At 31.1% G+C, this 26,313-nt stretch overlaps 2 protein-coding genes across 3 annotated transcripts in view; one reads left to right on the top strand and one right to left on the bottom strand.

The window, feature by feature from the left end:
* Nucleotides 1-1,059, bottom strand: part of LOC146995873 (tubulin-specific chaperone A-like) — a 69,053-nt gene extending 67,994 nt beyond the window's left edge. For both annotated transcript variants that reach the window (XM_085821991.1, XM_085821992.1), the window contains exon 1: nucleotides 926-1,059. In XM_085821991.1, the coding sequence (XP_085678117.1) occupies nucleotides 926-978 (53 nt within the window). In that variant the 5' untranslated portion in view covers nucleotides 979-1,059. The remainder of the gene's footprint in view (nucleotides 1-925) is intronic.
* A 380-nt stretch (nucleotides 1,060-1,439) lies between these two features.
* The window catches only part of sau (Golgi phosphoprotein 3 homolog sauron), a 42,117-nt gene continuing 17,243 nt past the window's right edge, over nucleotides 1,440-26,313 (top strand). Inside the window, exons 1-2 of the mRNA XM_035360587.2 lie at nucleotides 1,440-1,827; nucleotides 16,767-17,013. Coding sequence (XP_035216478.1) covers nucleotides 1,639-1,827; nucleotides 16,767-17,013 — 436 coding nt within the window. The 5' untranslated portion in view covers nucleotides 1,440-1,638. The remainder of the gene's footprint in view (nucleotides 1,828-16,766; nucleotides 17,014-26,313) is intronic.

The following is a 26,313-nucleotide window of genomic DNA, read 5'->3' as shown; positions in this document are numbered from 1 at the left end:
ACTACCCCTTTCAATCCCACTAAATACCCATTTCGAATTCACTTTAGTTAGGGCCATGGGATTCAAAAATTAACGAACACTGTTTTACACAACACAGAATAAAGCCAAATACAAAATTTCCAGATTTCCCCCCTTTTCCAAATAAAGAACCGTAATTCGTCCAGTAATATCACATGACATATCCCATGATCTCTCATTTCCCTCACACAAAATAATGCGTAATCGGAACTGAGTACTGCTCACATTATTACCAAAGTCCCAGGTAGTAACCTTTATCGCCTCCAAAATTTCGCCAAACTACCAGTTACCATATTTTAAAGATCAGCTGTTGTCTATTTTGTAATGAGAGAAGTATCAACCAGTTTTGATTTAACTTATCAGAGTAATTAATGAAAACTGTCAATGTTTTATTATACAATAAATGCTTACTAAACTCATTTAAGTGTTTTAAAGCATGCACAAGGGATGAGAAATTTATCAATATATCAGTTTACACCAGATCCTTATTTCTTAAATTATAAGAACCTAAGACCTACGGAAGGCCATCAGAAAAAATAAACAAAATTAAATAAATAAAATAATGAATAAAATGTAAATAAATAAATAACCAATAAGTTGTGTTAAACTAATGACAAATAGATAAATAATAAACTAACATACAGAAGCTAATCTTATCAGAGGCTTTTCCTGAAATTGCAATTCTTCTCGAGACTAAAGTGAAATATCTGAGACGGAGTTAAAACATTGTCAATATTTCACAAATATTAATTTGCTTAAAACTGATTCGATTGTCATTCGAAACCCCACCCAAAACCAATTTTATTTTTCGAGTAAAATGTTTATTTGTGATAACTATATTTATTAATTCAGAACATCAGTCAGACCGATCGGGTATTAATTTAGCAAGGTAAAAAAAAATTCAAACCTCTTTACTACGCCCCCTTTTATCCTGATAATTTTAAGTGCTGGTGAAGCCATGCTTACTTTTTGGACCGTTAATGTTTACCCAAAAAACAAAAAAAGGGAGTACTGCTTCTCTGAAACGACAGAACAACAAATTAGATGAAAAAAATTTTTTTTTCTTTAACAGTTACGGATATATGATGAGAATTATGTTAGCAGTGACAAAATTCGTAGAGAAATAATAAAATACTAAAAAGTATGCAGCAATATTTGAATTAAATTTAATTTCTAATAAAATTTAAAATAAGCTCTAAGCATTTGGAAATAAAAACAACTTATATGATTGATATGGCATGGCACTTACTCGAATCTTATTACATTTTTAAGAGATTCATAAATATTGTATATATATTTTTTTAGTGAAAAAAAAAAAAAAAAAAAGATCCGTTAATTATTATAATTCAATTTGTGGGAAATTTTTGTTCGGAAAATACACTGGTGCAACTTTGGTAACGGAAACAGATGGCGCAACGTCACAATTTATGATCATCATTTCCGTTCCAATGCAAACTGACCTCCATATCTTTTAAAGTTAAGTGTTTCAAAATTTTTAGAAAGGGTGTTAAACATGTTTTCATTAGCGGAATGACTTTATAGCGTATTGACACATTGTGCGGATCTTTTCCCCATTATAATTTACAGATATTCATATATGAGAAGGTTTTTACATTTGAAATGAATAGAACAGAAGGACTTGTTTTGAGAAAAAATGCAGTTGCTCACAATATCGAGCGAACAAACAATAAAGATGATGAACCTGAAAAACATCTTTCTGATGAAAATGAAGAGGAGGACGTTGATTCTAAAGAAACTAGGCTTACATTAATGGAAGAAGTATTGTTATTAGGTTTAAAGGACAAGGAGGTACGTTTCACCCAGTGAATTCGGTTTATGTCAAAGACAAAAATATACGCATTTCATGTAATATGTATTTCATTAAGCATGGGCAGATTTTCTAATTATTTATATCGTTTTTTAGTTTTTTTTGGGGGGATGGAGTGCATCGTATATTAAGTTTAAGCAAAAGTATTGTTTTAAAATTCGTTAGCGATTATCAGAAATCATGAATTTGCATATTTTTAATCAATTTTAATACTTATTGTTTTATGTTAATTATATGAGTAAGTACAAGTTTATAATGAATAAGAATTTTACTATGCACAAACGATATTCATGATCACCTTAAGCATCTTATTCCTTATTGATAAATGAACATATCCTCCTCGCCTTCCCACTTTTTCATTAATTTCAATGTTTTTGACATAAGTTTGCTTGTTAGTATTCATTTACTGCTAAGCTGAAATTACTGGTCAGACATCTGATATAGGAATAGTAAATGACTGTCATTGAACTGTTGAATCTTCTGTCATTCTTTATTTTATTTTTATTTATTAAATTTTGGATATATTGAAAAAATTTTTGTATTAAAAACTATGAATTTGAATCATTCTTTTGTTTCTGAATATACCGTCACATTTGTCTTTTGAACGAAATATGTTTATCGTTTCAAATTGATATCAAAACAATGGTAACATGCAGATTCCTATTAAATGAATTAATCATGAAAGTAAGACCAACCTCTATCTTAGCAAAATTAAAATAAATAAATTTATAAAATAGTAAACAAGGGGTGGCACTGATTTTGAGACAGCTAAACAAATTTCTTATTCTTTCACATAAAGCTATGCATAAGTATATCAAAATGCCATGGGACTTTGCAAAACCAAGAAAGGCAGATAGCCCTAGTGTGCTTTGCTGTGTTTGATAAATACAGTCCATGAACAATATTTTTATCTCTAGAATGAACTTGGACTTGCATGTTTAAAATTAAATCTTGCATTGTATTCATTATTGTTAACATAAAAATCATTGACCAGGCAACTGAAAATAAATAATTTAAAGAATATAAATTAGCATATTTATTCACATACATATAAATTATGTACTCGCATCTCCGTCGCTTTTTACTAATTTTACCTTTTGATAATTGACAAGGAAAAATTATCTCTTTTGTGTATACTACAGAAGCTGCTTACACATTTTTGTTAATCTTTGGATTATGGTAACTTGGCGATTTTTTGGCGACCAACCCTGCTACAGCAACCTGCTAGTTTTTGTTTTGACGCCATTTTGTTTTCACAAAGTAAAGGCTTTTTTTTTTTTTTAACTCAACACTTTTTTCCCGACAATCTGCTAGCCGAATTACGCTTATGCTAGAACTTTTATGGAACAAAAGTGCTTAATCATGATGAAGATTAGGTGCAAAATTGGGAGAAAGTGCAGAATCGCAAACTGCTTGCCGCGTTTTTAAGAATTGCACATACACGGTATCCATGTACGCGTCAACCTATTTTCACTTAAAAAACCATCCCTGAATTGCATAAATATGGCATTGCGCACACTCTTGACTTTATCCATGTACACTGCTAAAGTCCTAGCTAGTAACCTTTATCGCCTTACCAAAATGTCGCCAAACTACCTGTTACCATATTCTAAAGATTAGCCAAAGCACCTGCTTGAAAATTTGCTTTTTTAACTGAAACTATACTTTTAAAAATATAAATTACCGTCTGCTACTTGGCAGTTTTGTTTTCATGTGATATGGCACTTTTAAAGAAGCAGTGGATAAAGACTATGTTTGTGCTGTTTTCGAATAAAATTATTCCTATCTAGTAATTAAAAAATGTTGTGAAAGCCACAGTATTTTGGTATTTAAAGCTATTATAGATAAAATTGTGAACAAGAAAAAGTAAATAAGGTAAAAATTTGGCTTCAAGTAGAAAAATGATTCCAAATACATAATCCAAGGAAAAAACTAATGTTTTTATTAATGTTAGAAAAAAAGGTGCTACTTTGGTGGGCAGTCTGGTTTTCTTGTCACAGTTGTTGGCACAGTTTTTATAATCGTCTGCCGTCTTGAAAAACACCATTACGCATAGAAACATTTTAAAAATATGCAATATCATTTAAAATAACGTATTAATTTTTTGTTCAAAATGTCATTTTTCAAGATGGCAGGCAATTGTATATAAATATATTTACTGCGAATATAAAATACTGAAGTATGGTTAAATTATTACTTTTATAGCAAAGAAACAGAATAAAAACACAGCTTTTAAAACATCATGCCAACGTTTAATCAGATTAAAATATTACTTGAATTGAAACATTTCAAAAGAAATTAATTTTCTATAATTATTTAAGTGCAAAATATCTGGGGCAATAAAAAATAGCACAGCAATTGTGGAAAATAATGTATGAATCTTTTTTATAAAAAAAATGAAGTATACATATGTAAAGTAATAGAAAATATATACTTACGTTTTGATCGAGTGCCTAACTCTTAAGCATTTATGGGTAAGTACTACCATAAAAAACGGAATCATAATTTAGATTTCACTGAAAGCAGATTCCAAAGTCGTGTTGTAACAGAAATACAGGAACTCTTAATGGCAGTAATGTCACTGTCCTCATTGAACTTAAGAACTTTCTTAAATTTGCTACCTCCATTAGCAGATTTGGGTAAAGTTCCAATACTTCGTGAATTTACCATCCTTTGAGCAATAGTCTTTATTTTCATCAGGAGAGTGCTTAGCTCTTTCAATATGAGCATCTGATAACCGGGCCCTTGACATTATTATGTCCGGTTTTTTACAAGCCAAATAACACTGAAATGTTCGCGACCCATAGACAGACAATTCTCAGGACCGATGATAAGATACTCATCTATTTTGGGTACAAGCTTAAGCTCATTTTCAGTATAAAACGAAGTAAAACACCAGTATTTACTCATAAACCTTTTCGAATTGAACGTATAACGAAAAAATAGCGCATTATTTGATAACCAATCAGCAAGCCAATATATCAACAGGATTAAAATTAATTAAATAATCATAAATAATGAAATGTCTTTCAAATAAAAGTACAAAATTAAATCAATTTACAATATTTAAAACACAGACTTCATACATATTAATATTCATTTTTTAAAAAAATAAATGACTTCGAACGTTACAGCAGACGAACTATGGGTTATCATAAATCAGTGTTCCAGCAATGGGTGCCATCGTGCTAACAATTGCACCAAGAAAAATTGCAAAAAAAACCGTGCACCGGTCTACCAAAGTAGTGTCGAAAAGGTGCAAAAAATCCGCCAAGGGCAGTTGCAAAGTCAATAACATGATTCGTTCAGCTATAAACAGTGATTAATGCAGATTTGAATCTTAAAAAGGCAAAAAACCTATTTGCATCCTTTATCTCCATGTCATAATGCCGAACGAAAAACATTCTGCAGAATTCTTTATGACAAACGTTTATCTGGACTAAAATGTAAAAATGTCACAAGAAATGAATCTTGGGTGTATTTAAATGACTGCAATAAAAAGAGACCCATTTTTTTTATTATCGTTAAAGAAGAGAAAAAAAATCTTAAAACATGGTTCAAAGAATTTAAAGATTATTTTTCAGAGAGATTTATGATTGTTGTTAGTTTTTCATATAATAGCAAATTAAAAATGATGAGAGTAGAGGAAAATGGTAAGATCAACTCCACATAGTATGAGAAACATGTTACATTTTTCTTCACTTACGTTAAGAGTTCGTGGATTTGGAGTGAATGACGACGACACTTGATGAAATATCAAAACACAATTTATTAGCCAGTATTTCTCGGGACAGCTCCAATAAAATGTTTACAGTCGTCGAAGACTAAGAACAAGCACACTGAAACAATCAGCGACACAGCCTTCAAGCTATAACGGTGAAGACAGCTACACGCCAAAGCACCAGAGTACAGCTTCCGACTCTTGCTTGGTTGTTCTCGGAACTCTACGTACTCTCGAGACTCTCCATGCTGCAACTTGTGATGCACTCTACGATACACTAGAATACAACTTCCGAATATGCTCAGTCATTCTTAGAGCTCAACACACTCTTAAAATGAAACTCGATGATGCACTAACTCGCACTAAGAGACTATCTTGATGCGCTAGACTGCAAGAGACACGCTCAGTGACTATTAACTGACTCGACTAGGCACTCACTGACTTTCAACTGGATCGACTCTCCTCATAACAGCAGAGTTTATATAGCTTTTAGCTTGTGTTCGAGAACATTCTGGGCTAAACCAGTAAGAATTTGTACCAGAATGTTCTCCCCCGTCTATGGTATGTCACCAAATGTGGCAGCTCTGCCTTCCCTTGTCATTTTCTGGCAACCCTAAATCTGCTTTGAGCTATCTTACCACGGCTGGACATTTTGTAACAATATTTGATATGCAGATTTTGAATATGAAGCACTTTCTAATCACGGTGCCTTCATTCAGTAGAACTGCATTGAGACAAGCAGCTACACGTTAAGTTCTATTGTTAATTTACTGGAAAAAATGGGTATCAAAGCTTATACCCTTCACTCATATTCCTTCTAAATCTCCTGATGTATCTCCCATGGACTTTTAAAAAGGATATTGTCGAAATGTCGACCAACTATCCTCCTTCGACTTTAGAAAGCTGTTCAAGAGGAATGGGATAAAATGCTCTTCTGATACTACAAAAAGCTTTACTGTCTCGGAAATTACAGTGTACAAGCATAGTGGAGAATAACGGTTTTTAAATTGAACATTTAAAACATGAAAGTTTTAGGTAAAATATTTCTGTGAATACAATGAAAATCATCTAAAAAAATGTGCAAACAGCCTCTGTATTTCTGATAAGAAGGCTTAACTAAAGATCATAGCATGTGAAGGAACATACGTGAATTATATTTGATAGAGGCAAACTGCATTTTTTTTTCTGATTGCGAATTCTTAAAATATGATTACTCTCTTTTAATGCTTCTTTAAGTAAAATTAGTTTGTGAGCTTGGAATTATTTATAACTTCTAGTTTTTTTTAATAAAATAATTTTTTATAGACTGTATCAAGTTTATTTTGCATTGTTATACCATTCAGTAGAAACTGCTAGTGTGCATTTGCTTCAATAAAAATTGCTAAGTGAGCTCTGAGTTGAAATTATAAATCTACAGTATAATACTTATTTAAGAGAACTGCACAATTGATAATAAATCTGTTTTAAAAAATGGGAAAATAAAGAATGGCATTTTTTGTCTCATTAAAATGTTGACTGTTAAAGAGTTGACTTACTATGATAATACAGTTGTTTTTACTTTTAGCCCAAATGTTTGTCCAGGCCTGAATTAGATGTAATATTTCATAATTTAATAATAATAATATATTCTGGTATGATTCGCTATTTGTTCAAATCTCTTGTTTGCAGAAGTTAGGGTCTCAGCCGCTTGAACCAGATTATCAGCACTTAGAAGTGGCTGACTGGAGCATCATTCATCGCGTTTTCCAAATCTTCATTAAACAGTCTGATCCATTTTTGCATTTCACTGTCACTCATAGCATTGTTACCAAGCATTTCATATATCTGGCAATGAATATCTTCAGTTTTCATGTTTCTTGCTGTTAAGATCAACACGACTGATCATATTTCACAGTCGGCGATTTTTAAATTTTAACCTTACACTCTGCTGTCAGAAATCTTTTAGCTGAAATAGCATATGATTTTTTTTTTGTAGCATAAGTTCATATGACCTCAAGTTCAGTCTCCATGGGTTTCGTAATTTATGGGCCATAATTTGTTCTTGGTTGTTTAATTGTGTAAATTAGTTTTGATGAGAATCTTAAAAACCATATTGGCAATTTTCCTATGTTTAAATCTCCATTGCTTCCTTTAAATTAATTCTCGGTTAATCTTTAGATTATGCTAACTTCGCGATTTTTTTGGTGAAAATTTGGCAATCAACCCTGCTACAGCAACCTGCTAGTTTTTGTTTGGACGCCATTTTGTTTTCACAGAGTAAAGGACTTTTTTTTTTAAACTCAACATTTTTTTCCAACAATCTGCTAGCCGAATTACGCTTATGCTAGAACTTTTATGGAACAAAAGTGCTTAATCATGATGAAGATTAGGTGCGAAATTGGGACAAAATGCAGAATCGCCCACTGCTTGCCGCGTTTTTAAGAATTGCACATACACGGTATCATCCATGTACACGTTGACCTATTTTCACTTATCATGCCAGAATTGCACAAAAATGGCTTTGCGCACACTCTTGACTTTATCCATGTACACTGCTAAGGTTCTAGCTAGTAATCTTTATCACCTTAGCAAAATGTCGCCAAACTACCTGTTACCATATTCCAAAGATTAGCCTAATTCTCAGTTATTTTTTTATTTTTATTGGTCGGTTAATTTGTTCACATCCATTGCTGAGTACTTATTTAAATTTTTAACACTGTTGAAATGATACTTTTGAATTAGAGGTTTATTCTCTTTATTCAGTGTTTCTTGCTCAATTTTAACCAATAATGTTTTCCAGCTATTTTTTTAATCTGATTGCATAACTTATTTTATTTCATCAGATTCTGCTTACTAATAAAAGTTATTTTTCACTATTATAATGTAAACAGTGATGTTTACAACATAAAACATCTGTAGACATATTCAATATTAAAGAAAATGATGATTTATTAATTTCAATTACTTGTTCTTTGAGCAATCAACTTGAAATGACTTCCTTTACAAATATTGTACAATTCACTTTGTATAAATGTAAAATCTCAAATGACGAATTTTAAGCATTTCTCCTCTTAAAACTTTCACTCAGATAGTCGATGCATACCAACTAACAAATACAGAAAGTTGCAATTCAAACTGATTTATGTTATTCACCTTTTCAGTTACATTCATATGCTGTTGTGAGACAGTATCTGTATCATGGGTATCTGAAACCAAGCATATTTAAAGGTAGTTCTGAATTTTTTCATGTTGCTTGTAATTCACATTTTATTTAACACATCTGACTTCAACTTTCAGCTATAATCTGATTTCAACTTTGCAAGCCTTCTTACAGATCACCAAAATATTAAATAAAGTAATCAAATACCAGAGACGACTGCTGAAATTTGAGTGTACTTTTGCACTACGACTCGGGAATGCCAGATGCAAATTTTTATTTAAGTGTAAATAATCATGTTTTATTGTAAATTAATTTTCATATAATTTTAATTTCACATTTAACGATACAGTAATATGTAAGGTATAACAAAATACTATAGCTGCTTTAAAAATAATTGGCAACCTCAAAATTAACGATTCTAGATTTGGTACTGTCCCCCTAAATTCATCTGTTCTCCCGAATACGAGATCCTTCCATGATTATGTACTGTGTCGTCATCTTCTCCTAGCTTCCTCCACAGAAAGATCCATTTTGCTTTGCTTGTTTGTCTAAAATGATATTGCCCCATTAATCTTTCTTTGTATATAAGAAGTTATTGTAATTGTTTATGATAAAAAAAACTATATTGTCTGCAAAGAATTATTCTAATGTACCTGTAAATAAAGATGGTAATTAGCTGAACTTGGTTTGGTATCGACATCTTCGTCCTGTCTTGCTGATCTGCTATAACGACTATGCATAAAAAATATTGCAGATATATACATAAAGTAGCACAGGGAATAGATAAAGTAGTACAAAATTGCATATATAAAAGTCGTTACTTATGAATTATCATTACTGCAGAACTCTAAATGACACAGCCATTCATAATTGGCACAAAATTGTGCTACTTGGCCAATTGATGGGATGTAAATACCAATAAATTTTAGTACAGGTGTGTTAGAAGTAGCAGATTTGTGAGAAATCATGTAATCTGGCAACACACTACAGCTGAAGCTAGGAATGCAAGTGGCATCAGATTCTATGCAAAGAATCCCAGAAACCTGCATGTGTACTTGTTCTCATGTACATATGAAATTTCAAATATCATTTATGAATAGACCTGACTTAAAAATAACCTATGTACATATAAATCAAAGTCATGTAGTGTATACAGTCAAAAGTCTTTAATCCGGACGTCCATAATCCGGAATCATCTATAAATCCGGACCTCAAAGCTACAAACTTTCTGCATATGCACATAATACCTTTACGCATGTGCATTTAATGTTTAACTAACGGTATAAGCTAAGGTAAAATTATCTAATTATCTATTTCAGTTAATATTGCAGACTGTTAGAGCAATTTTATAAAAGTAAGCTTGAATTTTCGATTATGTCAAAAAGAATTTCTGATTCTGGAGCTGCCAAAGGATCTAGAAGCGAAAGCATGTTTCGATGTCCATCAAACAAAAAGTGGAATTGCTGCAAAAAATGGATAAAGGCATATCCTTTGTTTCCCTAACCATTTCAAAATCTGTTTATCAATTTCACGCTGCTCTGCGAGGGGGGGACGTCGCGGCGCGCAATGAACTGGACATTGATCTGTCAGCACTATTCTTATCTTCAGGGCAGAGGTTTTTATTTTATTCGGCTTATAATTTCTTACTAAATGTAGTATTTCATCTTGATGTACTCCGTCTTTGATATCATTTAATCTATAACGGACGGTATAAGCTAAACTAAAATTATCTAATTATCTATTTTAGTTAATGTTACAGATTGCATTGTTCCTTAATCTTCTAATTGGATCTGGCTTATTATTTTTTGCAGACTGTTAGAGCAATTTTATAAAAGTAAGCTTGAACTTTCGATTATGTCAAAAAGAATTTCTGATTCTGGAGCTGCCAAAGGATCTACGAAGCGAAAGCATGTTTCGATGTCCATCAAACAAAAAGTGGAATTGCTGCAAAAAATGGATAAATGCGTATTCTTTGTTTCCCTAACCATTTCGAAATCTGTTTATCACTTTCATGCTGCTCTGCGGGGGGGGGGGAAGTCGCGGCGCGCAATTAACTGGAAGTTGATCTGTTAGCACTATCCTTATCTTCAGGGCAGATGTTTTTATTGTATTCGGCTTATAATTCCTTACTAAATGTAGTATTTCATCTCGATGTACTCCGTCTTTGATATGATTTAAATCAAGTTCCTTGTCATTATAAATATCACAAATACACATCAAATAGTTTTCTGGTTGCAATTTTCTAATTTCGACTATGCGTAATGTATGCTTTATGCATGTGCGTGTTGAAAGAAATGTTTAATAAAGTAAACAAATAAATATTAAGCTTTTTTTTTTTTTTTTTTTTTTGTAAATTTTGATATCCTTTAGATCATAATTGCTCTTTATTTCATAAATTATGGTTTCATATTTTTAATTTTATAAATTTCTACATGCCATCTTACCAGATTTAAACTGATAATCTAACCGATAATCCGGAATCGCCGAAATCCCGACGAGTCCGGATTAAAGACTTTTGACTGTATCTGTTAAATTTACGAAACATGCGTAAAATTATACGTATATCTTACTAAAAACCTTTCTTTTAAAAAATCTGCAAATTTTGAAATTTTTTAAAATTTCTTTACAGTTTTAAACAGCTGTACCCATGTACAGATAATTTTATTTTGAAATGTTTTAAAAGTTGAACTGTAAGAGAGTAAATTATAATATTCGTAGTCCCAAACTTGGTATTTTACAAATCGCTATTTTACTTCTCAAGTGGGACCTCATCATTTACAGGTAGTTTAAGGTAGAATATGTGATATTCAAAATCACAGTATTTTAGACAGTTAACATTGTAAGTTGGCGAATTCTGTGAATGCACAAACAAATAATTTCACTTGATTTTTCATTTGAAAGCTATTTAAGTATTAAATTTTAAGCTGATTCTGCTTTTCTATGTTCAAAAGAATTATTAAAATAACTCTGTTCATGGCATTTTTAATAATCTATTCTCTTTAAAACATGTTAGAAGAATAAATTTTTCAACACCTAGCCTCAGTTTTTCAGCTATGGACTATTTCTTAAATTCTAGCAAAGTTAGCATGTAACAAAAGGTACTGTTCTAATTTTATTCATGTTACAGTCAAAAGTCTTTAATCCGGACTCGTCAGGACTTCAGCGATTCCGGATTATAGCTCATCAGTTTAAATCTGTTAAGATGGCATGCAGAAATTATAAAATTAAAAATATGAAACCGTAATTTATGAAATAAAGAGTAATTATGTTCTAAAGGGCATCAAAATTTACAAAAAAAAAAAGCTTAATATTTATTTCTTTACTTTATTAAACATTTCTTTCAACACGCACATGCATAAAGCATACATTACACATAGTCGAAATTAGAAAATTGCAACCAGAAGACTATTTGATGTGTATTCGTGATATTTATAATGACAAGGAATTTGATTTAAGTCATATCGAAGACGGAGTACATCGAGATGAAATACTACATTTAGTAAGGAACTATAAGCCGAATAAAATAAAAATATCTGCGCTGAAGATAAGGATAGTGCTGACAGATCAACTTCCAGTTAATTGCGCGCCGCGACTCCCCCCCTCCCCGAGCAGCATGAAATTGATAAACAGATTTTGAAATGGTTAGGGAAACAAAGGATATGCCTTTATCCATTTTTTGCAGCAATTCCACTTTTTGTTTGATGGACATCGAAACATGCTTTCGCTTCTAGATCCTTTGGCAGCTCCAGAATCAGAAATTCTTTTTGACATAATCGAAAATTCAAGCTTACTTTTATAAAATTGCTCTAACAGTCTGCAAAAAATAGTAAGCTGTATCCAATTCTAAGATTAAGGAACAATGCAATCTGTAACATTAACTAAAATAGATAATTAGATAATTTTAGTTTAGCTTATACCGTCCGTTATAGATTAAATGATATCAAAGACGGAGTACATCAAGATGAAATACTACATTTAGTAAGGAATTATAAGCCGAATAAAATAAAAACCTCTGCCCTGAAGATAAGAATAGTGCTGACAGATCAACGTCCAGTTCATTGCGCGCCGCGACGTCCCCCCCTCGCAGAGCAGCGTGAAATTGATAAACAGATTTTGAAATGGTTAGGGAAACAAAGGATATGCCTTTATCCATTTTTTGCAGCAATTCCACTTTTTGTTTGATGGACATCGAAACATGCTTTCGCTTCTAGATCCTTTGGCAGCTCCAGAATCAGAAATTCTTTTTGACATAATCGAAAATTCAAGCTTACTTTTATAAAATTGCTCTAACAGTCTGCAAAAAATAGTAAGCTGTATCCAATTCTAAGATTATGGAACAATGCAATCTGCAATATTAACTGAAATAGATAATTAGATAATTTTACCTTAGCTTATACCATCTGTTATACATTAAATGCACATGCGTAAACGTCTTATGCGAATGTGTACACGCATATGCGCAAGCGTAAAGGTATTGCGCGCATGCGTCAGTGCATAATGCGTTGACACGTTCGCAGAGAGTTTGTAGCTTTGAGGTACGAATTATAGATCATTCCGGATTAACGACTTTTGACTGTATAAGGTTTCTGTTATTTAACAGGTTTTTTTTTTTTTTTTTTTTTTTTTTTTTTTTTTTTTTGCTTATGTTGAAATCTGTTCTATATTCCTGTTACTCTGTTTCCACTAGAATATATAAATGAGTGGGAGTTTTAAATAGAGTAAAAAATCAACGTCAAAGGAGAAGTAATTGGCATTAGCTATTTCCTTAATCTGTTGTGTAATTGCGGACACTGGCAGATGAATTATGATCCAGTGAGCTTCTTATTTGGCGTATTATGCTTGTCTGTTATGCTTGTTATTATACTTGTGTATTCCGTAATTAGTTTGGCCTTGCATGACCATTTGTTATTCCTGTGAAAAGTGGTAGGAAATTTGCTTTTTTAAGATTTAAGTTTGTCTTACAAGTTGTAGGCACCAATAAATGTTAGTTGTGTATTATATTTTATTACCATGTATATTCAACATTCTGATTGTGTAGTAAAAACCAGAAATGAAATTCATCTTCCCTTGTATATTAGACAGATTGAAGTTCAACCTTATAACATAGTGCTGAAAATAATCATGGCCCAAGAAACAGAAAAAATTATAAACTGCTTTTGTAAATTGAGAGAAATTTTATATTTCGCGGTTATAAATCTTTCAAACTCTAACATTTTTATAATGAGGGTAGCTTAGTATTTGCACTTAAAGTTAATGGCTATTTTACAGTTTCATATCAGAGAAGGAGGAGCTGGTTAGAGCAGTGGTTTCTAATCTGTGCTCAATACAGCTCAAAGAGCTTCTTGTTCAATTTGCTGGGGCTCCTTAGCCATTTCAGGGAAATAAAAAATGAATGAAATTAAAGATTAAGAAACAAAAGATAAAATCAAAATAAGAAATTTAAAATTTACATTCTGTATGAAGAAATTTGCCTATTGAATTTCATTTCTCTTCTAGATGATACTTGTCTATCCCTTTGAACTGGGCATTCATGATGCTTCTTGCGCATTTTCAGTCTTTTGATAATTCTTTAAATCCACTCAGAGCTTAAATCTTAGCCTCATATAAATACAAATGGCTGACTGACTTGCACTTCACAGTGAATATTGCAATTTTTTAACAATTATTTAAGTTTCTGTGCATTGGATTTATTTGTGAGGTTTAGTTGTGTAACTAGCGAGTGTTCATTAATAAAAGTAATAAACTGTATAAAATCATGACTTCTTAGAAATAGACTCCTACCTCTCGGGAGCAGGGCAAATGGGGAGATTTCCCATACTGCACTGCGTGATTGCTCGGTTTCACTTAATGACTGCTCGCTGGACTGTCAGCAAAATAATCGCGTTGGTAAATATCTGAGGACGCGATGTCATCCAAAAAAGTTACATAGAACCGTACAAAGTACGGAAATTTGTAAACAAGTACGGACAATGCTATCTGATGTTGGATATTCCAGAAATACCGTTCAAATAAAACTAAAGACACGCGTATCAGGTTCAACTCGACTAGAGGACTTCATACATTTTGAATGTTTTTTTTTTTTTGTTTTGTTTTTTTTGTTGTTGTTGTTTAAGAACTTTCATCTAGTTTTATGAATGTAATTAAATGGTTTTGTAAGACAAAATAATTTTACGCAGAGAAAAAAAAAAATTGCCAGTATTTTTTTAATTTAAATTTTTGAAAGAAAATTTTAACGATGAAAATGTCATTCCTCTCTCATAATTTTCAATGATTGTCCCCCAATTTTCTTATTCTATTTATTAGAAAGTTCTTAATAACTTTTAAAATAGGTTTTGGAACTAATGAATAAGTTTCTGAGAAAAAATAAAAACTCATTTTTATACAAAAATTTTGAAACAAATATGATTTCAATCACATTTCCCCTTCAAATAACTTTTCTTTTCAGTATTTTGCAAAACCCATTCTTGTTTCTATAAAGTATATAATTTAAATTAAGTGGTAAAAATATTAAATAATTTAGGCCATATCTATATAAGTTTTAAGACTTTAAATAAAAGAATTTATCAAAAAAATGCAAACTGAGAAAACCCATTTTAAAGAATATAAGCTGCCTATATGGTCATTAAATCATTTCAAATTGCTTAAAATTTTTTTTACTGAATTCCATTACATAGGTATAAAATAAAACCCAGTGCTATTCAATTGATTAACATAAACGTAAACTACAAGCTTTTATTTAAAATCTTCATAAAACACGTTCAGAACAATTTTAACAAATGAATTAATTATAACATATTCTCTAAAACGTTTATAATCAATATTAAAACATTTATAATTAATATTAACACTATTACTTTGTCGTTTTATTCCTTTTTTCAAAAAGCAAAGTTTGAAATTTTAGCAGCCACAAAACATTTTATTTAAAACCGCTCTGCAGCATATGTGGTTTCTTTTCTTCTTTTAATCATTTGGCCTCATATATAAATTGCATTTTAAATTAATTTAGGCGTATTTTAATAAATTAAAGAGTTAAACTCCGATGGTGTTCTATAGCAATAGTAAACAATGTCAAATAAGATGTAAGTAAACGTTAGAAATCCGCCAAATCTGATTTGCGTTTGTGACATCATTCATTGCTCGCAGTGGCTTATGGGTTAAGGGACTAAAGACGATGTGCATCTGAACCGGTCCTGAATGCGAAACTGTTTCATATCCCCGTTTCTCCCTAATACAAACGGTGGCTGTGCGAAAGAGCGTTGCATGTAAACGGGCCTTATATTAATATCTGAAGAATTTGGAAGCCAATAAAAATGTTAACATATTTGTTGAAACTGCTTTGTCAAATCATGATCGTACTTTCCCCACTTTGCCTAAAAAAATTCATATTTTCTTAAAATCATATGTTGAAGTATCTGTTCTTTCTCATATCCTATTTAGTCATAAATTGGTATATTTTTAGCACATTGTTTTTGGGTCATAAACATTAGGAGTAAACTAGAATATGTGGTTAATGCACATTATTATTTTATAAACTTAGTTTTTCTTATGCAGAAATGCGAGATTTTATAACATCTTGATTTAAAGGTTGTACATTTATATAAATACATAATATAATGAAAATATGTTTTTTATATTTTTACATGATATGAAAAGGAAAGAAATGTTGATGTTACTTAGCATAACAATGGTAATCAACCAAATAATCTTGCTAAATATTTTGGTGCTGTGAGGTAATACTGATGGGGAAATATAAAATTTTCATCACGGTCCTCTAAACTGCTTGCAGTTTTTATGTACTCCACCAAACTGCTTTGTTTTCAAAATATGCTGATAATCTTGCTACATTTTGAAAAATATGTTACTACAATTTTTTTAAATGTAGTAATATATATATATATATATATATATATATATATATATATATATTGTAGCAGTACTGCATTTGTACAGTAGCTAAATCAAAAGTAGTTTTACAATTGGAGCATTGAATAGATGTCAAGAATTTAAGTAAAATGTAATACAAAGTTTTCTTTTTCAACTTTAAAGTTTTCTTTTTTCAGGGCTATACTTCATTTTGGAATGACTCCATATCATCAGGCTTGCGTGGTTGCATTTTAGTGGAACTGTCTCTGAGAGGTAGAATAGAGCTTGAGAAAGCTGGAATGCGTCGTCGTAGCTTGTTAATGAGGAAAGTGCTTATTAAAAATGATGCTCCTACTGGTGATGTATTGTTAGACGAAGCTCTGAAGCATATTAAAGAGACAGACCCACCAGAAACACTACAAAGCTGGATTGATTATCTGAGTGGTAAGAAAAATAACCTGTTGCATTAGAAGTATATGAATATACTTGTACTTTCAGTTATTAGCCTAGAATATAAACATTTAATTTTATACATGAAATAAAGTTTTTTATTATTATTATTGGAACATATATATTTAATTTATCTTTACTTATACAAATTTTTATTGCACCTTTAAGTAGAAATAGCTTTTGAAGCTCTTTGCATTTTATGTCACAAAATTTTGATTTATTTTAGTTTTCCATTTTAATTATTTATTTCTTATTTCTGTTAGGCAATTCTTCTGTGTTCAGACTTTTCGATTTTGTTGTTAAATTGGTTTTTAAGAAAACTAAATTGGTCAAATCCTACTAATCAAATTATTTATGGTACTTTCTGATTATCTGCACTCCCACCAAAAAGTTGGACTTATTGGCAGCTTTGGAGGTAAACTTTTATTTGGATACCTTAACATCTATTTCAACAGTGTATCCAACAATGGCTATTTTTTTAACATTTTTCTTTTTCCATACAAGAAATACACACTTTTTTTTTTTTTTTTTTTTTTTTTTTTTTTTGTTACACTGCTGTTACTCTCATATACAGAGTGATCTATTTTTACTACAAAAAAATTGGAAAATTGCACAAATTCTGTCATTTCTCACAACCTAAGTATCAAAATCCTGAAATAAAAAATTTTAAAAAAGGCTCTCTCCAATTTTATATAGTTTTCACGCAGCTGCTGAGATATTTCTAGTACTTTCTGCTTCGCAAAATTACTGGAAGGCAATATGAGGGACAAATTATGGTTACAGTTAATATAGTGATCAATTACATTCATTCAGTTAAAATACCTATTACAGTCAAAAGTCTTTAATCCGGAATGATCTATAATCCGGACCACAAAGCTACAAACTTTCTGCGCGTGCGTAAACACATAATACGTTTATGCATGCGCGTTTAATGTATAATGGACGGTATAAGCTCACCTAAAATTATCTATTTCAGTTAATGTTGCAGATTGCGTTGTTCTTTAATCTTCGAATTGGAACCGGCTTATCATTTTTTGCAGACTGTTAGAACAATTTAATAAAAGTAAGTTGGAACTTTCGATTATGTCAAATAGAATTTCCGATGCTGGATCTGCAAAGGGAAAGCATGTTTCGATGTCCATCAAACAAAAAGTGGAATTGCTGCAAAAAATGGATAAAGGCTCCTTTGTTTCTCTAACCATTCCGAAATCTGTTTATCAATTTCACGCTGCTCTGCGCGGAGGGGGGGACGTCGCGGCGCGCAATGAACTGGAAGTTGATCTGTCAGCACTATCCTTATCTTCAGAGCAGATGTTTTTATTTTCGGCTTATAATGCAGTATTTCATCTCGATGTACTCCGTCTTTGATATGATTTAAAATCAAATTTCTCGTCATTATAAATATCACGAATACAAATCAAATAGTTTTCTAGTTACAATTTTCTAATTTCAACTATGCGTAATGTATGCTTTATGCATGTGCGTGTTGAAAGAAATGTTTAATAAAGTAAACAAATAAATATTAAGCTCTTTTTCTTTTGTAAATTTTGATACCCTTTAGATCATAATTGCTCTTTATTTCATAAATTACAGTTTCATATTTTTAATTTTATAATTTCTGCATGCCATCTTACCAGATTTATACGAATGATCTATAATCTGGAATCGCCGAAGTCCCTGCGAGTCCGGATTAAAGACGGTTGACTATATTTAGAATTAATATTAACCAAAAGTTGTAATTTTTTAATTCAAAACTGGAAAGGTAAAACTAAATGCCATTTTTGAAAACATACAGCTGAGGTTAAAAAATTCATAAACAAGCAAAAAAACTGGAATATAATTTTTTTTTTTTTTTTTTTTTTTTTTTTAGAAGACCGAGTCCCGAAACAGGTAAAACAGAAGTAATTCAATGTAGGCAAATACCCTATATGCTTTGCGATATTCAAATAACAGGAAGGTACCAGTTAAAAAATTTTGAAGGAAAATTAGAACTGAAATAAAAGGAAATTAACCCCTTGACATACAATGACGTCTGGGAGATGTCATTGATTTCATGTGGCAGTGCCATTGTAGACTTGACGTTGGGAACTGTTTTCGGCGAGTGCCGCGCAGTATGTTATTATTGTTATATAGCAATGTAAATTTGAAAATTGCACATGAGTGTCCAAATTAAATGATATTCTTTGGACACATATTTTGTTTGTATGTGAAGGGGTTAATAAAAAATATATTAATAATTAAATTTTAAATGATGTGTAATAATACATAATTTCTTGGTCTTTGTCAACGAGCAGCCAGGAGAATTACCAGCAGATCCTCATTTTGGAATCATTTTAAATAAATTGGAAAAAAAAATATCAAAGTTTTTTTAATCATTTAAAATAAAAGTAGTTAAATAAAAATATATAAAATTTAAAGTTTTTTTTAAATAAAAATTTGGTACATTTTGTTTATCCTCCTTGAAAGGCTGCAAATTACTGATGGCTAATTTTTTTGCCAATCTATAATGCAAAAGACAAGCAGTTATTTTTAAACATGGTGGCCTATTAAGAATTACATTAAACAGTAAGCAACCAATCAAAATACAAAAAAAAATCTGTATTAAAACACTTTTCTAAGCCCAGAAGGGCTATTGAAATGACATTTTACGTTGAATCACTTAAATGCAATGTATCACTTTTCTAATTTTTGCTAACAAATATTATCGCCCTGCATTATGTTTAAAGAAACTAAATAATGAAGAATCTGCATGAGAGTTTATATGTTTCTTGCATTGTGAAAAACTATAGAGGCATCAAATTTTGAATAATTTGTCCTCCATCTGACATGGAAGCCTGAGTTTTGAATTTCAAATTTATTTTATTGTCTGGTTCGTGTATGATGAAACTTTAATGCATTTTTAATTTTAAAATCTCAAAAATTTCAAAATGAGCAGTGGAGCATGGTTGGGAGTAAAAAATTGTTATCTCCAGCACGCAAGATTGTGTGTTGGAAATTCTAGAGCTACGTTGTTTTTTTAATATTTTTAGCCCAAATGCTCTTGAAACATGTATGTGTTTGTAAATGAAAAAAATGCGCATTTGAGCATAATATAAAATGTGAAACCTTTAAATTTTTATTTTTACTGTCCTCCCCATGTACACAGCGCCAAAAAGAAAAAAAAAGGAGGGAACAGTTCTATATACCCCGTTCTACTGGGCCGATTGATGAAATTCAAATTGCATTTTCTGTGTCTCGGAAGTGCGACTTAATGTATATATTAGATTTATATATAGCATTATTCTAACATAGGTATTTTTTCCCATATTGCAATTCTACGACTCGAATTATGCCTAAATATTCAATTTTGTAAAATGTAGTGCAAAATTTATGGAGAAATTCAAAAATTTAGCATAGCACATTTTTTTTTAGTTTGCGCCATTCACATGGCAAACTTCTTAATATATGCCAGTGGTGGCCAACCTGCGGCTCTTTGAAGGATTATTTGTGGCTCTCGATAAATGTACCCGAGTTCCCTTTTCATTTTTGTGTTATTATATTTTCAAAAATTATCGTTCCATATGTGTTTTAATATGTATTAATAATTACTGACAACAAATATGAAAGACTAAGTGCAACGTTGTAACAAATTTCTTTTCCGTCCAAGTTAAGAATGGTATGACTCATTGAAAACTGCGCGGACCAACATAAACAGTGGTGTAACAGTTCCTGTTCATCGGATTTTCTTCCCCTTCGACTGCCTCGTGAATTACAGGGTGCAGCAGCATTCATAGCGTAATTTGACTTGCGTAGTACAATGATGTACTGCATGAATGTGCACCAGCTCGTGCCGCATTCGTGTACTAATGAACTGCCATTTCGAGTGTGACAGTGATATGGATCGGTGGCGTGCACAGCATCATGTCTTTGCTGTTGAAAGTTATTTCAAGAATAACTACTCTGTTATTGCTACCCAGCATCTATTTCGGTAACATTTCAACTTAGAACATCATGGGAAAGTTCCAGATAAACGGACCATTGTGAGGTGGATAAGTGCATTTCGAACAACAGGTTCTGTTTGCAATGGCAAACCAGGAAGAACTGTGCAGACACCAGAAGCCGGGAAAAATCTTCGTGCTGCAATATTACGTAGCTAAAAAAGATCTATTCGTGGTCATTCGCAAACTTTACATATGTCCGATCGCTCATTCAGGAAAATATCCTAGGCAATCCCGTCGGCGATGTCCCTGGGAATACGTTGCTCCATGTTATGGCAAGCTTCTAACACCACTTAGATGAATGTGTTGTGCAGATGGAGCATCATTTTCAAAAAGTAATCTACGCAATGGACAATAACTTGCACATTAGTAAATGGCACACCTTTAATTATTAATTGGCATAAGAGGTAATAAATAAATTACAGTTACTGCCTTATGGTGTGTTTTTAATATCCTATTAAGAACGCTGCCGCACCTTGTATAAGAAACATATGAGAGCTAAGGCCTTGTCCAGCCAATTGCTCCGAATGGCGATCCACGATCTATGTAATTGACCGACTCCAGACCGATTTTGAATTTGTAAAATTCCATTGCAACGGAGAGTTGACATTGTGCTCTGAAGAAAACAGTTTGTATCACTCTTGCTACGGATATAATTTGTAATCTGGAATTTTTCATAAGTTAACGATAAACAATAACACAAAACTTGCATTTTCTAATACACTCGTCTAAATTTCTTTCCAGTTCTTTTTAAAATATGACGACAGAGAACGAAAATAAAAAAAGAAATTACGAGCAAGAAAATAGAAGTTTTAATAATGAATCGGAGGAGAATTTCTTTTTTATTGACAATAACAAAAAAAGCGTTATGTGTTATTTTCGACGGTCGAAAATTATAAAGCTAGCAATTTACGTCGACATTATAAAACCAATCCATCCTCTGTTTTCTAATCAATATCCACCAAATTCCAAATTAAGATCAGATAAATTTGCTTCTTTAAAATGAAATTTAAATAAACAGTCAATTTTGATGACCTTTAGCAATCAAGTAATAATGTGGCTGAAGATAAGGCTGAAGATGGATAAAGTGGCTGAAGATGGATAAAGTAATAATGTGGCCTGGAATATTGCTCGTGCAAAACGCCTGTATGGAGAGTTTATTAAAAAAACTTGAAGATGTACTTAGTTTTAGATCCAAATAATGCACAATTGCACAAAGTTGTTTCGCAAATTCCGATTTTCGACTTCTAAGAGATAATTCTCAAATTCCACAATTCATACTGATTCACTGCATAATTCACTAAGAGCATCTCGTTACAAAATATTAAAAATATCCTAATGTTAGGAAAACAGTGTTACACGTTGTAAATTCCATTCGCACCAATGCAAAAAATCATCGACAATTCAAAAATTTCCTTGAAGAATTAAAGGACAAAGAACTTCCAAATGACAATAATTTCTTTTCCATTGTTAGATAGTTATCTAGCTACAACGTATTAAATCGATTTATAGATTATTTTATCCAATAACTGCATTTCTAAAAGAAAAGGAAATAACTTATTCAGAATTAGATGATGACGAGTGGTTACAAGACTTAAATGTTTTTCACTGATGTCATGAAACATTTGCAAACACTGAATTTACAATTGCAGGGAAAAGATAAAATAATATCTGACCTCTCACAGTGTATATTTAGTTTTCAAACTGAATTACAGCTTTTTCAAAAGGACATTAAAAATAAAACATTTTGTCATTTTCCTCGAACTAAAAAAAATTGTTCCAATATTATACAAGAATAACTCAATGAGTATATAAAAAAGCTAGGAATATTAACGGAATTCCAAAATAGATTTCAAGACTTAAATTTTAAATCGTCTCTTGATTTTTTCTGAATCCATTTGAAATTAACATAATTCAAGGTGAGTTTTCCATTTCCAATATATTTATGACCCAAAAAGCATATGGACAATTAGAATTAATAGAGATGCAAAAAGATCAAGCTCTACAATTAAAATATAAGTCAACGCCGATTACTGAATTTTGGAAATTTGTACCAGAATCGAAGTATCCTGAATTTAAAAAGGCTGCTTGTCAAATTATTTCAATACTCGGAACAACATACTTATGAGAATCATTTTATTCCACTTTAAAATTCATGAAATTCAAACACCGATCACTATTAACTAACCAGCATTTCAAAGAATTTCTGAGAAGTGCTGTCACTAATTATTTACCAAATTTTAAAGAATTATCAAGAGAAGTAAAATAAATGTGTTTAATTTTTAATAGTTAAATTCAATACACACATTTTGTACTTTTATTTATGTTTTCTATAAATACAATTTTATAAAAAATTTGTAATACCTTTTAAATACGTATTTAATTGTGGCTCGTGAAAAATTACAAATTTTGAAATGTGGCTCGGACTATCTGTTTTCCCTCAAAATTAATTTTTTTATCTGAATCTATACATATACAAAATCGTTTCTTTTTTAATTTTAAGATACTTCATTGTTAAAATGGCTAGATACCTCGTAAGCCTTTGGCAAAGTTTTGAAATTTGCCCAAAACTTGCAGATTAAGTTGGCCAGTTTTGGTGACTAAACATAGTGGCTGCTTTAATACAGAAGTACCACTAATCATAGGCATCAGAGCTAAAGCAGTGAAGTCAGAATAAACATTGCATTACAAAGTTCTTATTTACCACCTCCAAATTTCATTATCTTCACACCACATTTCTATAGATACCATTTACTACTAGGTCTCTGTACCTTATTGCTAGGCCCATGTTTACATGAATTACAAGTTGAATATTACATCTGTACATATCATAGGATTTTCTTTTATTAATTAACAGTTCAATGATAAAATTATTTGCATTTATTCCAAATTATAATGGTCATTGGTATATATGATCAGTGGCATTTGAGCAATGGTGCAGCCATGAAAACCAAGCCTCAAAATGGGAATTCAGGTTGCTGCTCTCCATGCCAAAATTCTTACTTTGAATACTAATTTTATACTAATTATTATTAATTTTTATACTCAATTTATACTTAAAAAGTCTTTTTAAGTAGTTTTTGATGATGTTTGATAGTTTTGTTTGATGAAACATGCAACATGCCATCCCAACAATTGAACCCTGTGGCTGTATAATGGTCAGTTGAAAAAACATTATTTGTAACTTATTGTTCTCTTTACATGGCAGCAGAGCATTTTTATAGTTTTAATGTATTCGTGCCTTCATGTTTAAATTGTTGATCAGATATATCCAAAAAAGTATCCTATGATTATCGATTATGGTGTGTATTGAGAAAATAATACCTCCTGTTGTTACATGTTATTTAATGCAGTACCTTGAAATTAATTTCTTTGTTATGAAACATCTCAGAAACATTCAAGTTGTGTAAAATATTCATTTAAAATTCAAAAGAGGAAAAAAAAGTAAAAAATAATTATATAAAAAGTTATTCGTTGATTTTTATCAAACTGGCAAAATTTGTGCTTATTGTCTGTCTGAAGATGGAGATGACTCATTAATACTAAATATGGTTTAACAGGTTATTATAATAAATATGGTTTAACAGGTTAATATGGTTCATTACTCACCTTTATAATTTTATATTAATTTTCTGATATCTCTCTTTTTATGCCAGTGGTTATGGCCAGAATTATTTTTCTATCAGAGGCAAAGACAATGAAAGTACTATAGAGTTTTTGAAAATGTGTTTATAATTTTCTATCTGGAAAGATCTCTAGTATATTCTTACTTTAATTAATTCAAAAAGCAATGATAAAATGTTAGCTATACATGAAAATGATGATGCATGAAAAAAATATTGTAAAATCAGTAATATATGGCTTTTAGGCTGCAAAGGCAGTAGCTGAAGAGTTTATTTACAAGAAAGCACAATGTTCAAAAGCTGGTAGCTGAATGTAAAATTATCATAAAATATTATTTTTCGGATTCTAATTTTATCAGAAGTTGACATATTTTATGTATTTATACCTTTATTATGTAAGCAGGTGCATACATATGCTTCTTATTATGTTAACACATTGAAATTTAATTCATATTTTTTATTGATTTTGAAAATTTCATTTATGAAATTGAAGTACGGAATGTTAAAAAAAGAATGACTTTCTTTGATATGTGTATTTAACTGAAGTATGAAAGGTTAAAAAAAGAATGACTTTATTTGAAATGTGTATTCAATTGAAGTACGGAATGTTAAAAAAAAGAATGACTTTATTTGAAATGTGTATTCAGGGTGTTTCTAAATGAATATTAGGGGTTTAACTCTTTGTAGTATTTATTACGTAAAACTGAAAATCATAATTAATACATGAAATGAAAGAGCAACTTAAGCAGTTCAGTTTGTTGGTACAGTTCAGGCTCTAAAGCCTACAGAACATGGTTTACATGTCAACTTTGCATATGAAATGTTGTTTTCAGTGATGAATCGATATTTCACCTCATTGGACATGGGAATATTCGTAATGTGCGCTCTGGGGCTCAGAAAATCCTCATGAGATGGTACAGTTGCAGGGAGACTCCCCTAAATGTTTTTTTTTTTTTTTTTTTTTTTTTTTTGCCATACCTCGGCCTAAAGTTTATGGGCCCTTTTTTCTTTGGAGAAGCAACTGTAGCTGGTACTTCCTATCTTGATGCTCTACAACTATGGCTATTTCCCCAATTGTTAGAAGACCCAATTTCTAGATAACAATTATACCACAAACACTAATAAGTGTTTAAGAAGAACTGGGCTGTCAACTTGATACATGCCATGTGGCAAAAGGTGCTCACATTAAACACTTGTATGTATAACTGTTTGAGTTGCTCTTTCATTTCATGTATTAATTATAATTTTGAATTTTGCATAATAAATACTACGAAATGTTAAAACCCCGATATTCATTTAGAAACACCCTGAATTCGAATTTTTGCAATAAGCAATTTAGTTTAGTACGTCATTTCATATGTAGATGTTTACCTTCGTCACTTCGAAGATTCATTCAAGTGGATGTTTCAAAACTTTAGCTTAATTGGAAATTTATAGAATTTTTGTCTATGTGCATAATCAGCTCTTTGAGTTGAATCACTTTCAAATTATCTGAGACGGACAAACCCAGTTTTGCGAATAACACTTGCAGATCCTTTTTTTCCTGGTTAGTTCTAAAAATGCATGTTATTATACTTTGTTGAAAAGTTCAATATTTATTTAAAGAAAAATTATATGTTAAGAAATTTTGTGAGTTTCTTAATTACCCCTACCAATTACATAATATTTGAAAAAGAACATCGAACAAGATCATT

The sequence above is a fragment of the Stegodyphus dumicola genome, chromosome 8 (genome assembly GCF_044657685.1).
Source record: "Stegodyphus dumicola isolate Sdum_Otavi_A_Nest chromosome 8, ASM4465768v1".
In the NCBI taxonomy this organism is placed as follows: domain Eukaryota; kingdom Metazoa; phylum Arthropoda; class Arachnida; order Araneae; family Eresidae; genus Stegodyphus; species Stegodyphus dumicola.
Note: the sequence above shows the minus strand (reverse complement) of the source record. Positions and strands in the feature narration are given on the sequence as shown.